The sequence below is a fragment of the Chenopodium quinoa genome, unplaced genomic scaffold (assembly GCF_001683475.1).
Source record: "Chenopodium quinoa cultivar QQ74 unplaced genomic scaffold, ASM168347v1, whole genome shotgun sequence".
In the NCBI taxonomy this organism is placed as follows: Eukaryota; Viridiplantae; Streptophyta; class Magnoliopsida; order Caryophyllales; family Amaranthaceae; genus Chenopodium; species Chenopodium quinoa.
The window spans coordinates 5,622,129-5,633,753 of NW_018745410.1; the positions used below are offsets into that span (position 1 = coordinate 5,622,129).

The following is an 11,625-nucleotide window of genomic DNA, read 5'->3' on the forward strand; positions in this document are numbered from 1 at the left end:
GTAGTTTGTTAGGTGTTTTATTTGCTTTAGTTTGTTTATTTTGTTTTTTGTTCGTTCTTACTTTTGTTTTGCGAAGGTTTCCCTTCTTTTGCACCCAAAAAAAGAAAAAAAAATTATTGATGATATAAAGACTTGCCCATTTATTTATCAGACGGATCTAACCCATATTATAATTATGGCGGGTCATGGCTTTTAAAGGCCTCAGACTCTCAGTTATTCGTTGAAGCGCACTCAACGTTGCGTTCTCCATTGAAGCTTGAATCTAATTCTTGTGTCCCCCATTGAAGCAGCTTCTAAGGTAATTTGTTTGTTGTTGTCATCATCATATCAATTTCACAATCTAGGGTTTATATTACCTTAATTTAATTATCAGTGCTTAAGTTTAGGGTTCGTAAATTCATAGATAAAGAAAAGAAAATTATGAGCGTAATTTGAATCAATTATCCCTAAAATGATTAACTTTGCAGTTGAAAGATGCCGAAAGTGAAGACAAATCGTGTGAAATACCCAGAAGGTTGGGAATTAATTGAACCAACAACTTCAGGAGCTAGAATCTAAGATGAGAGAAGGTAGGTTTGGCTAATTTGATTTCAATTTGTTCCTGTAAAATACTCGATTTTGGTCGAAACGTCGATTAACGATGTTTGATCGATTATGGTTGAATTGGCAGCTCAAATGGATTCTCATGATGGAAAGAGAAAGTGTGAAACATTGTGGCCAGTTTTCAAAATTGCTCACCAGAAGAGTCGTTACATTTATGATCTTTATTATAGAAGTGAGATTTCCAAAGAGCTCTATGAGTTTTGTTTGGACCAAGGCTATGCTGACAGAAACCTTATTGCTAAGTGGAAGAAGGTATAACTTTCATCTCAACCCGTTTGGTTGCTTTATTTACTGCGAAATGCTATCAAGCTCTAAATTTATGTATCCTTGCCGGTGTCGTTTGGTTGCACAAAAGAAATGGGGGAAATAGAAAATCATTGGAATTTAGATATTGGGGTTTTGTTTGGTTGACCACAAAACATATAATTGTGGGAATTTCAAATCCATAGGAATTTCCTATTCCCTCAAAACATGGGAATTTCCAATTATGCTAGTTATTAGCCTATTTTATTGACTAATTTGTAGGCACGACATTGTGATATTGCGTCGTGAATACTTGCTCGATGAGTGGAATTCCACCATTCCAATTTACTAGTAAGTTTCTTGGACGTTGTTAAACCAATGTTATTAAGGTCTACATGTATGTATCCTAGCTCAAAACTTGTAGAATTTGCTGAAATCAACACTTCATTGTTACCAAAGTGTTACTCTGTTGTCCACTTCTCCTGCTTATATTATTCACATTGTTGTTGATTGTTATTAAATAATTGTATACCTGTATGACATACTTTTGACATTTGTATTGGTGGACTATGTTCATACCCTCCCAATTACTCGATTTAAAGGAGGGTATATCAGCAAGATCTCTTGGAAGACTTTTTAATTTTTTAGAAGTGTGACAGTTTCTTCTGGACGTCTTAATATAGTACATGTATGTGTTGCTTATATTTTCAGACAGATGAAGTATAATTTCTGAGTTTAGCATTTTCTTTGTCAGACTGAATCAACAAGCCATTATTGAGCTTAAGCTAAAATAATATTAGGAACTGTGCAAACTATGAACATAGTCTTTGCTTGATCATTACTGATATCCATTGAATCTAAACTATCTTGTTCTCGTATTGATGTAAGTAATGCTGATAGTGTGATATTCATATTAGGGGATGACACTGTTTCAATATTACTGATAGATGTTTTTGTTTTGCCTCTGATTTGCAGCAAGGATATGAGCGTCTGTGTTGCCTGCGTTGCATACAACCACGAGACCATAACTTTGGCACAACTTGTGTTTGCCAAGTGCCCAAGCATCTGAGGGAGGAGAAAGTCGTAGAATGCGTTCACTGCGGATGTAGGGGTTGTGCTAGTGGGGATTAAGTTGCAATCCTTGGATGTGGGATGTTTAGTACTATGTTGTAACTATTTGCACAACCAATGACTAATTTTGCTATCTTGATATAGCATCATGCTTTGATTATTTAGGTTATGTCAAGTACATCTTAGAAAAATTTATCTGTGAAAGTGATTTGTAAGGTATGTCATGACCTACCAAAACTCATCAAAACAAATGGGAATATGAGATAGTGATTTGCACGCTGGATTTGGTAAAGCAGATGTCCATAATTACACTTTTGTGCAATAATAATGAATAGTTGCATAATGTTTTGACAACAGCAAACATTTGAAGAGACGGAAAAAAAGATGATGTTAAGTTGAGATAATGTTTCATTTAAATCCCTTTTATCAAATCTACCGGTTTCGTTTCAATTCTATCATTTGAGCCTGGATCAAACTAATAATGAACCTAACCAAATGCCCTCAAAATATATGTAACCAAATAAAATGAATACAACTAGGGGCTATATGAAAATAGTATAGTGCACCCGGGTGCACCATGCGCATGGTGTACCCGGAAAGAACATTAGACTTATTTTAAAGAACATACGAGTGTTTGAAAAAGAACATGCTAGTATTTGAGAAAGAACGTGCATAATAGTGTTCAACACAAGAACATGTTTGTGTTTGACAAAGAACATGACCTCCGAAAAGAACATTAGGCATATTTTAAAGAAACATGGAATAAAAAGAACATGTTAGTGTTTGAAAAAGAACAAGTCAGTGTTTGAAAAAGAACATGCTAGTATTTGAAAAAGAACATGCATAATAGTGTTCAACAAAAGAACATCTTTGTGTTTGACAACGAACATGACCTTCGAAAAGAACATTAGGCATATTTTAAAGAACATGGAATAAAAAGAACATGTTAGTGTTTGAAAAAGAACAAGCTAGTGTTTGAAAAATTAACCTTGCTTGGTTATCTTCCAGTTGGCTTCAATTCATTACTATTCTTCTTTCTCCTCTAATTGTTCTTTTTTGAATAACTTGTACTTTATAGCTTTAATTTTTTATTTTATTTTTTTAAAAAAAACCCCAAATTCACAAAATTAAACACTTTGACTTTAAAATTATTGACGAAAAACAATTTGCATGTACAAAATGTATACTTACATTTTACTTGAATCCACCATTTGTTTAAGTTTGAAGGTTGAATTGTTGAAATAAGTTCAATTTTTTTCTTGGGTTTCACTTTGAAGACGAACAATTTTACTATTTTGAAATTTTTTTGAAAAATAGAAAAAAAAAAATAGAGAGAAAAGTTATGGAGAGAGAAAATGAGTACTTTGGAAATGATTTTTACCCAAATTCATTGAAATTCTTAAATGAAAACGATGGTGTAAAGGAGAGTAAAAATTGGCAGCAAGAAAGAGAGTGATAGGAAGGGAAAGAGGAGTGAGAAATTGCAGGAGAAGAGAGTGATGGATTTGCAGTTGCAAGAAAATAAAAACATGTTCATTTTTTACCCATGTTCTTTTAAATATACTAAATGTTCTTTTGGGTGCACCATGCGCATGGTGCACCCGGGTGCACCAACCACAAATTAGGGGCTATAATTGAGTGAGCCGAGACTAAGCTCTTGGGTTGCTTGCTTATTACCCTGGCATTCAAACTCGAGCTGAATCTCGAGCTTTTTTGAGCTTAGATGCAAGTTCAATTTTCCATATAACTCAAATTTTGAGTTAAAATTTTTTAACTGATTTATTTTATTTTACTAGTTTCTCATAGTTGTTTGCATTTTTACTACTCCTTGTTAATGCATGTTAAAGTATATGGAATAAAAAATACAATAGTTAAGAAAAAACACATATACAGACATTTTGACCTGTTCACGAGATTGACAAGTAAAAATATGTTGAGCTAAGCTCATGAATGATTTGAAGTGAGCTCAAATATTTCACGAACTAGTTCAGCTAGTTAAAAAATTAAAACCTCAAAATACAACCACCTCCCTAATCTTTCAACAACTAGATTTCAAAATTATGACAAATTTTTTCTATTGCATCAATAGCAAATCTAAGGAAAATAAAATTTTATGTGCAAGTGGTATCCCAAATAATAAACTTGAGATCCAAAACTCAATGTTGTCAGAGAAGATCTGATCATCAATTCATCACATAAGCAAAAGACTCCTTTTTGTTCTCCCATTTTAAAGCTTTCATCCTATCTTATTTTTTTCTTTTTTGTTTTGTACTTTTAAAAGTGGCTTTAAAGGGAGGGTTTCAAGCCTTTGCCTAGATGGTTCTGGTCACTCCCACAACCCACTAATTGTGAGAAAAACACAACTAAGTTAACTTCCAGATCTCATTTATCAGATTAATTAAAACAAATTACATTGCTTTTGGTTGTAAAGATTCAATTTTTTGTCCAGTCGAGAGCAAAGAGAATATTTGCTACTAGAACAAGTTCGGATCGATACCCTATAAGAAAACTTGTACAAGTCATACGTATCATATAAATTTAGTACAGAAAAGAATGCAATAGTGCATACATAGTAATGCAGAAGGTAACAGAACTACAGATGTCTGCATATTATCAGAGCTGGTAATAATTTTAATCTGTTTCAGTTTTTTTATTGCACCCTGCAAGCAACTTTAAGAACAATAATCATAATTTGAAACAGCCTCGATTCATTTTCGAAAGGCCTTGAAACAGATTACTGATACAACTGTGGCAACTTAAATTAGCTTATTATATTGATAACACAGAAACACCTGGATGCATATAGTAGGTGTAAGGGTATTGCGAGGACCGGAAATAGCTCCAATCAATAGCTAAGGACTGCTGTCCCAATGCTTAAAACGATACAAAAATCAAATGGTGAAACGAAGCAACAATCATATGATGGAAGGAAAAATGCCGCCTAGATTTATTTTTCTTTAAGGATATCAGGTTGTTAATTTGTTATTGATTTTAGATATCGGCGTGTCAGCGTGAATGATTTTAAAATGGTTTTTGGTTGTGAGGAATGTTGTAGATTATTAAGTATATATTCAAAGTAAATTATGAGCAAGATAAATGAAGAAAGTTTGCTACTGGATTAAACTTGAATTGTAACCTATAAGGCTAATTCTAAGGTTTTAATCAGTTCTTTAATTAACATAATCTCATTTGCAGAAGGGAAAAAAAAAAACACAGTTTTTTTTTATGTTCTTTCTTATAAGATACTACTAATAAAGCTTGCAGTTTTATCAGACCTGGTTAGAAGAAACCTTATGACAGTTGCACTTTGCACTTCCTGCAGATTTATGAAGCAAAATGAACATCTTTTTTAATTCCAAAAGGCTGCCAAACTACTAAGGATTAGAAACAATTTATAAAGTACAATAAACATTAAAATTAGTCATTCACCAAGTAAAAGCTAAGCTAAAATAAAAATTATGTACTTCCCTTTATGATCATAATAAGGCAAACATACAATACCATTCAATTCTGGAATGAGCCCATCGATGTTTTGCGATAATACATGACATGCTCTAGATTGCAGTAGTTAGCTTAGAAAATAAGCTCATGCTAGATCGTCTGAACTTAAGATTACATTAGACTCTAGATTTAATGTCCCTTAACACAGTCAAGGGAACTACTTCTTTAACAAGCCGGAAAATGTGAACATCAAAGACAGAATTATTCTTGTGACCCAAATTTCCTTTCTGAAGCAGCTCAAATACACAAAAGTCATGCTCCTCGAGATTGTTCTCTAAAACAAAAGTCGACCACCCTTGTCTAAACTGACATTGCAAAGGTGTCCATCTGCATCCCAGTGTCCAACTCTCCTCTACTCCTGGAACCCGGAGTATGACATCATGATCAGACTTCTGAAGCAAGTGTTTTACAGCCCATTCTTTAGGGATGGTCTGCAGCCACGGTAAACCAAACTAGCTTAGATATGATTATTAAAAGATGTTCTACTTTTACATTGAGAGTAGTAAAATGGTTATGATAATTATGTCACTCTTATTAGATTAGGTCCTTACGGTGAGAAAGTAAATTACTATGAAAAACAAGGTGTAGAAGGATGCCATACCAGATGAAAGCCGCGATAAACATGTGTGTGCTTCATCACAATTTCTATCATATGACATCTCCAACTCATATGAATAATGGCCTTGTTAAGTGCACCTTGCTTCTCTTGCTCTGTAACCTTCCGCCTCCTTGATTTGTAATACTTTTGAGGTTATCTCACTGCAAATTAATTAAATCGCAATTGCATACACTTAGAGGTATAGATATCAAACAAATGAACCAATCACACTAGCATTGATTGCAGTTATAAATTCTTGTTGAAAAATGTTTGATAGATTTTATACCTTGAGGTGTTCCACTTCTCACATTCAGACGAAGTTTATGAAACCTCTTCTCGTGATCAGATGATAATTCCAGATCTTCCTCTTCATGTATCTTCCCTTTTGCTTTCCCTTTATCTGCAGCATGACATATTGCACTCTGACTGCCTCTGAAATTGTTTTCTTGAGATGAAGCATCTGAATCATATTCCTCATCCACTGCGATTACTTCTACAGAGCCATCAATATCAGCTTCCAATGTTCTTGCACCTTTAGATTCATCGTTCTCCACGTGTAAAAGGCTTCTACAAGAAGTGTTCAAGGACATGTTTGTATTCCTTGTGAAGTGCGGACATTCTACCTCACATCCAGTAACATCAAAAACCGATACCTCAAAAGAAGAGTCCCCAACATAGCAAAAGACCAAGAAACAACCATACTTAATACCATGATCAGTCACGAAGTTACCCCAACCATCTGCAAACAGGACATCTTTCTCAGTTTTTTGTATTTGAACTTTCCATATATTCCCGCTTTGACCTCTTAGAGTGCAAGAGCTTGAAAGGTCTGCTCTAGAGCATTCAACAAATTTTCTAGGAATTCGCTATAGAAATTTTAATCAAAAATCAACTGTGTTAGATCTAATATATGACTTAAGTATTAATAATAGGAATTCTTTAAGGCCTATCAGGTGTGTTAACTTACCAGCTGTTGCTCAAAATACCAACCATCAACTTGAAAAACCGGTGCTTCCTAGGTGGAACATGCCAATACTTGTCCTTCTCTAAACTCTAAAGCCTTACAAGTTTCACAAACATATGTCATTTTGCTTTTAACTTAAAATACTCTTCAATGTATCAACCACCTGAGACACCCAACAAAAAAAAAAAAGCATTCAGATCAATAAAATACTTCTTGAAATCATAGGATGACACAGCGGATTCCTCTAATGTGTTTGTAAGAAAACATTGATCTAAATTTTTATGACAAAAGGAGAGATCATGACTTAACTCCATATATTCATTCTGAAAATAAAAGAGTTTGACAAACCATGGAGATTTTTATTCTAACAATAAATAAAGAAAAAATAACAAAAAAACCTTAGAAGTTTGGTAACTCAGAAAAGTATATAGAAAGCACAATAGCTGGCTCCCGCTCAAATTTTTGTAGCTATTTGTTTCACAGAAGGTGTAGCAAACAAATATTTTGATGAGAATAATGGAGAAGATTAAAAAATGACAAGGATGATTAATTGGCATAGCTAATGATTTTGCCAGTTTTGTAAAGCTCAACTGCTCAAGTCAATGATATCAGATAAGGAAAGAATCACAGAAGTGTAGAGGGAATTTTGGGAAAGTTTAATAATGATATATGGAGGGTCTATTTATTTTAAACTTGAGAATGACATTAAACTAATTTTCAGAGTAATGGTTTACGGAGTATTTCTTCTCATATTATTTATTGTTATATGTGTGCCTCGAATGCTCCATGTTGATATATGTTTTAGTATTATGGTGTTTGGAGCTTTAAGCAAAGAAGCATGGAAAGGGCTGACTTAAAATGAGCATATCTCAAGATATAGAAGTGATATTGAGATGATTCAAGTTGGACGTGATAGCTCTTCTCAAGAGCTTTCCAACGACTGGTCATAAGCTTGATTTGGTTAAGAATCGAGGGAGTTATGACTGTTTAAAGAAGTGCTGTCCGCGCAGGGGGAGTTCGACCGAACCATTTAATAGGTTCGGTCGAACCTTTTGGAAGAACTGATGCCCTTTTTTTATTTCTAGAGTAGGTTCGGTCGAACCTATGGAGGTGTGACCGAACCAGTTTAAGTTCGACCGAACTCTGGGTAGGTTCGGTCGAACCTTCGAGCCCTTGTTCCAGCGCTACGATTTCTTCTTATTTTGCTCGGATGTAATCTTAACCGTTGATTCATCTTGCACTATATATACTCTTGTTTTTCATTGTAGAGAGGACGAGAGAGAAACACAAGTGAGACTTAGACCTTAAATTAGCTCACCAAGAACACCATCTTTCTCCATTGTAATTCTTCCTCCATTGAAGAGTAATACAAGCTCCAATCTCTCCAAAAGTGGATGTAGCTCATTTTGAGTGAACCACTATAAATCTTGTGTGTTTTATTTTGTTCATTTTTAATTGCTTTCTCATTTAGCTTTGCATTGTTCCTCAATCAAATTTAAAGTCCCAAAAAGGTCCTATTTCATAACATTTATGAAGAAAAAAAATTAGTTTCCTTGGGTATTATGCAATTCGACAATTTCCTATGTTAGGCACCTACGATTGTAAGTGAATATGCAACACTTTTTTGTTTTTGGTAAGAGATTAACATAAACGAAAGACAAAAAATCAGCAGCAGAAACTGTCAAATTATAGGAGTTGTAGGCTTAACCGGCACTGTTTCTTGAAAACAAAAGATGCTCCTAGGAATTCGGGTAATGAAATCAAGATGTCTTAGAGCTGGGCCCAATAAATGTCTGAATTTCCCTCAGCTACGCCTTGTTGTCCGAGAGCTAAGCCTGCAAAACAAAGAGGGTTAGCTACCCCGGGGGTGTGACCCGGGAACGCCCCTCCGATGCTAAAGTCAGCGAATGTCTCTAAGAGAGAGAAAGTAGTGAGAGAAAGAGTAATTAGAGAGAGAAAGTAGAGAGAGAGAGAGCAAAAGTCCCCTTCATTAATGATTGGAGAGCTATTTATAGTTGTACTTTTCAGGTGCCATGAGTTGTACTTAATTTGACAGATTAAGGGTAAATCTGTACTTTGCAACCATTTATGATGGGTTGGGTCATGGAGGGCATTTTCTTCATTTGAGGTCAATGGGCTAAGGCCAAGGGACTAGGCCCAAACATTTAGCCCCACGCGTGATGTTGGAACGAGATCGCATGAAGTTCAGAAGTCACGCGAAATGAGCATAATTGAAGTTGTCATATCAGTCGAAATGACTTTTAAGGAGTACTCGAGGGCTAAAATGAGCCCCAAGTGTTCCCAGGGGCTAAAAAGAGCCCCAAAGCGACTTGCAAGGGTAAAGACCAGCCCCAAGCAATGCATTGGAAATACTTTAATTGCAAGAGCTAACTTGTTGTAAAATAGTCCGAGAAATAGGCTTGATAATAGATAATGACTGAAAGCATGACAAATCTTGATAATCTTCAAAGAGGTAAGCCTTAGGTAAGCTTCATGCCTAGCTAAGAGCATGACTCGTCTTGATCTTCGGCTTAATTAGCTTGGGCCTAAGGAACATTGAGCCCATTTATCCGAATCCTACGTGAGTAACATTTCTTTTGGTCTTCATATGGGCCCCTCACCCTTGACTAACCACTTGCAAATTATTAGAGATCAGACTTTGGATTTTAGCTTCCAAGGCACACCGTATGCATATCCCACCGAGGGCCCACCAAGAAAGCATTTGGTTATTGTGTTAGGCTCAGTTGAGCTCTCGGGTTTTTAGGGAAATCAATCCATTTTTTATTTGTAAAATAAATTGAGAATACCGAGGGGTTGCTGGTAGTTTTGGGTTGTCTGAAAGACGCAAGCCGAGGGTTTTTCGGGGTTTACTTGGGAATTTTTAGTTCTTGAATTTTCTAGGGTAAGAAAGGCTGAAATCTGGGGTATGTGAGGTTTGAGAGATGAGGCTGGGCGGAGGTAAGATGTGAGAAAGGAGGGTGCAATGCCGAAGGCTTAGCTTAAGACCCGAGGTATGGTCAGGCACCTATACCCGAGTGAGGGAGCGAAGTGAGCAGCGAGATTGAGGAAATGCGGAGGGAGGTGCGACAGGCCGAGGGGGTATGTGCACTATGTCGAGGGGGTATGAGGTGCCCTGGCGCTGAGGTTGTAAGAGGAAACCGAGAGGATACGCCGTGTTTAAGTAGTGGGCTTATTTGAGTGAGTGACAGTTAGATCTGGAGCTTCGCCAGGCTCAGCGAGGGTGAAGAAGGGAGAGAGAATATGTGCAGCCGGGGGGACTTGAGGTTGATATGCGGATAGCTAGCTGAAAAAGAGGTGAGATAAAGGAGGGAACGAGGTATGCCCAGGAGAGGGAGAGCTGGGCCCTCGGCTTGGTTGAACGGGTGCCAGGCCGAGGGGGTTGTTATGCGGAGAGTGCGGGTGCGAGCTACCCCGAGGTGGGGGAGGAACGAGAGAGGTTCGCGCGACAAACCCGAGGGAGGAGAGAGAGATCGACTTGGGGTATGAGTGCGGAGCAATGCGAGAGGTTTTTTCGGGTTTTACTTGCGATTTTTTTTTTTTGATTTGAGTGTTACCCCGGGGTGAGGGGGAGCTATACCCCGGGGTGAGGGAGCTATACCCCGGGGTGAGGGGGAGCTATACCCCGGGGTGAGGGAGCTATACCCCGGGGTGAGGGAGAGCTATACCCCGGGGTGAGGGAGCTATACCCCGGGGTGAGGGAGTTATACCCTAGGGTGAGGGAGCGCTATACCCCGGGGTGAGGGAGCTGTACCCCGGGGTGAGGGAGTATTGAGTGAAATTGAGAGCTACACCCCGGGGTGAGGGAGAGCTATACCCCGGGGTGAGGGAGCTATACCCCGGGGTGAGGGAGTATTGAGTGAGAGTGAGAGCTATACCCCGGGGTGAGGGAGCTATACCCCGGGGTGAGGGAGTATTGAATGAGAGTGAGAAGAGGACATGCTCTCCGGGGTTTTAAGGTAGTTTGATTGTTACCCCTAGGTGAGGGAGGAGTGAGCGAAGGTGAGATGCGAGAGTGATGTGTGACAACCCCAGGGGAAGAGAGAGAGCTAGGGCGAATGAGAGATGGGATTAAGGGGAAGAGCTAATTAAGCTCTCGGCTCTTCTGCTACCCCGGGCCGAGGGAAGGGTGAGTAGTGTTATGTTTTTTGGCTTAAGTGAGGACTTGCCGAGAGGGTTGTCATGCCAGGCCAAGGGGGTGTCACGCCTAGACGAGGGGTTGTCGATGCGCGCCGAGGGCTTAGCCCGGCTTACTACCCCTATGCGAAGGTGAGTAAGGCAAGCCGACTTGGAAAATGCAAGGGACGTGAATTTTTTCTTGAGTATAGCTAGGCATAGCCGAAAATTGTGCTTAAATAGACAAGTTCTTTTACTTAGAAAAATTTGAGGATTAAAGACGAAATAGTGGAGGGAATATAATTTTGTAGTTGTATTGAGCTTAGGGCATTCGGCTTATCCGAGTGCTGAAGGGGTTGGTAGCAAGCCTAGGGTGTCACTCGAGTGCCGAAGGGGAGAGAGTTTTCTTTCTTTTATGCGGATAGACTAAGATCTTGGGTGTTGATGAGGAGAGAGCCGAGAACTTTTATACCTTGGCCCGAGGAACTTTGAGAATAAAAACCCAAGAAAC

The 11,625-nt window shown here is 38.0% G+C and overlaps 2 protein-coding genes and 1 pseudogene across 2 annotated transcripts; 1 reads left to right on the plus strand and 2 right to left on the minus strand.

The window, feature by feature from the left end:
* Positions 1 to 467: 467 nt before the first annotated feature.
* On the plus strand, positions 468 to 2,210 carry LOC110713199 (annotated as a pseudogene).
* A 3,212-nt stretch (positions 2,211 to 5,422) lies between these two features.
* On the minus strand, positions 5,423 to 6,166 carry LOC110713278 (B3 domain-containing transcription factor VRN1-like; the record flags this gene model as incomplete). Its single annotated transcript, XM_021891735.1, has 2 exons — positions 5,423 to 5,849; positions 6,020 to 6,166. Coding segments are annotated over 2 exons (462 nt in total), but the record flags the coding sequence as incomplete, so codon positions are not given.
* Positions 6,092 to 7,103, minus strand: LOC110713279 (B3 domain-containing transcription factor VRN1-like). Its single transcript, XM_021891737.1, has 3 exons — positions 7,053 to 7,103; positions 6,303 to 6,882; positions 6,092 to 6,177 (listed from the first exon to the last, which is right to left on the minus strand). Exons 1-3 carry the CDS (start codon positions 7,101 to 7,103, stop codon positions 6,170 to 6,172), a joined length of 639 nt encoding a protein of 212 aa, XP_021747429.1. The 3' UTR covers positions 6,092 to 6,169.
* Between the last annotated feature and the right edge of the window lie 4,522 nt (positions 7,104 to 11,625).

Excerpts from the sequence above, each read along its gene's own strand:
- LOC110713279 (XM_021891737.1), bottom strand. The coding sequence starts at position 7,103 with ATGACATATGTTTGTGAAACTTGTAAGGCTTTAGAGTTTAGAGAAGGA. Across the intron at positions 6,883-7,052 it reads TAGAGTTTAGAGAAGGACAA|CGAATTCCTAGAAAATTTGT; the intron begins GTATTGGCATGT and ends AAATTTCTATAG.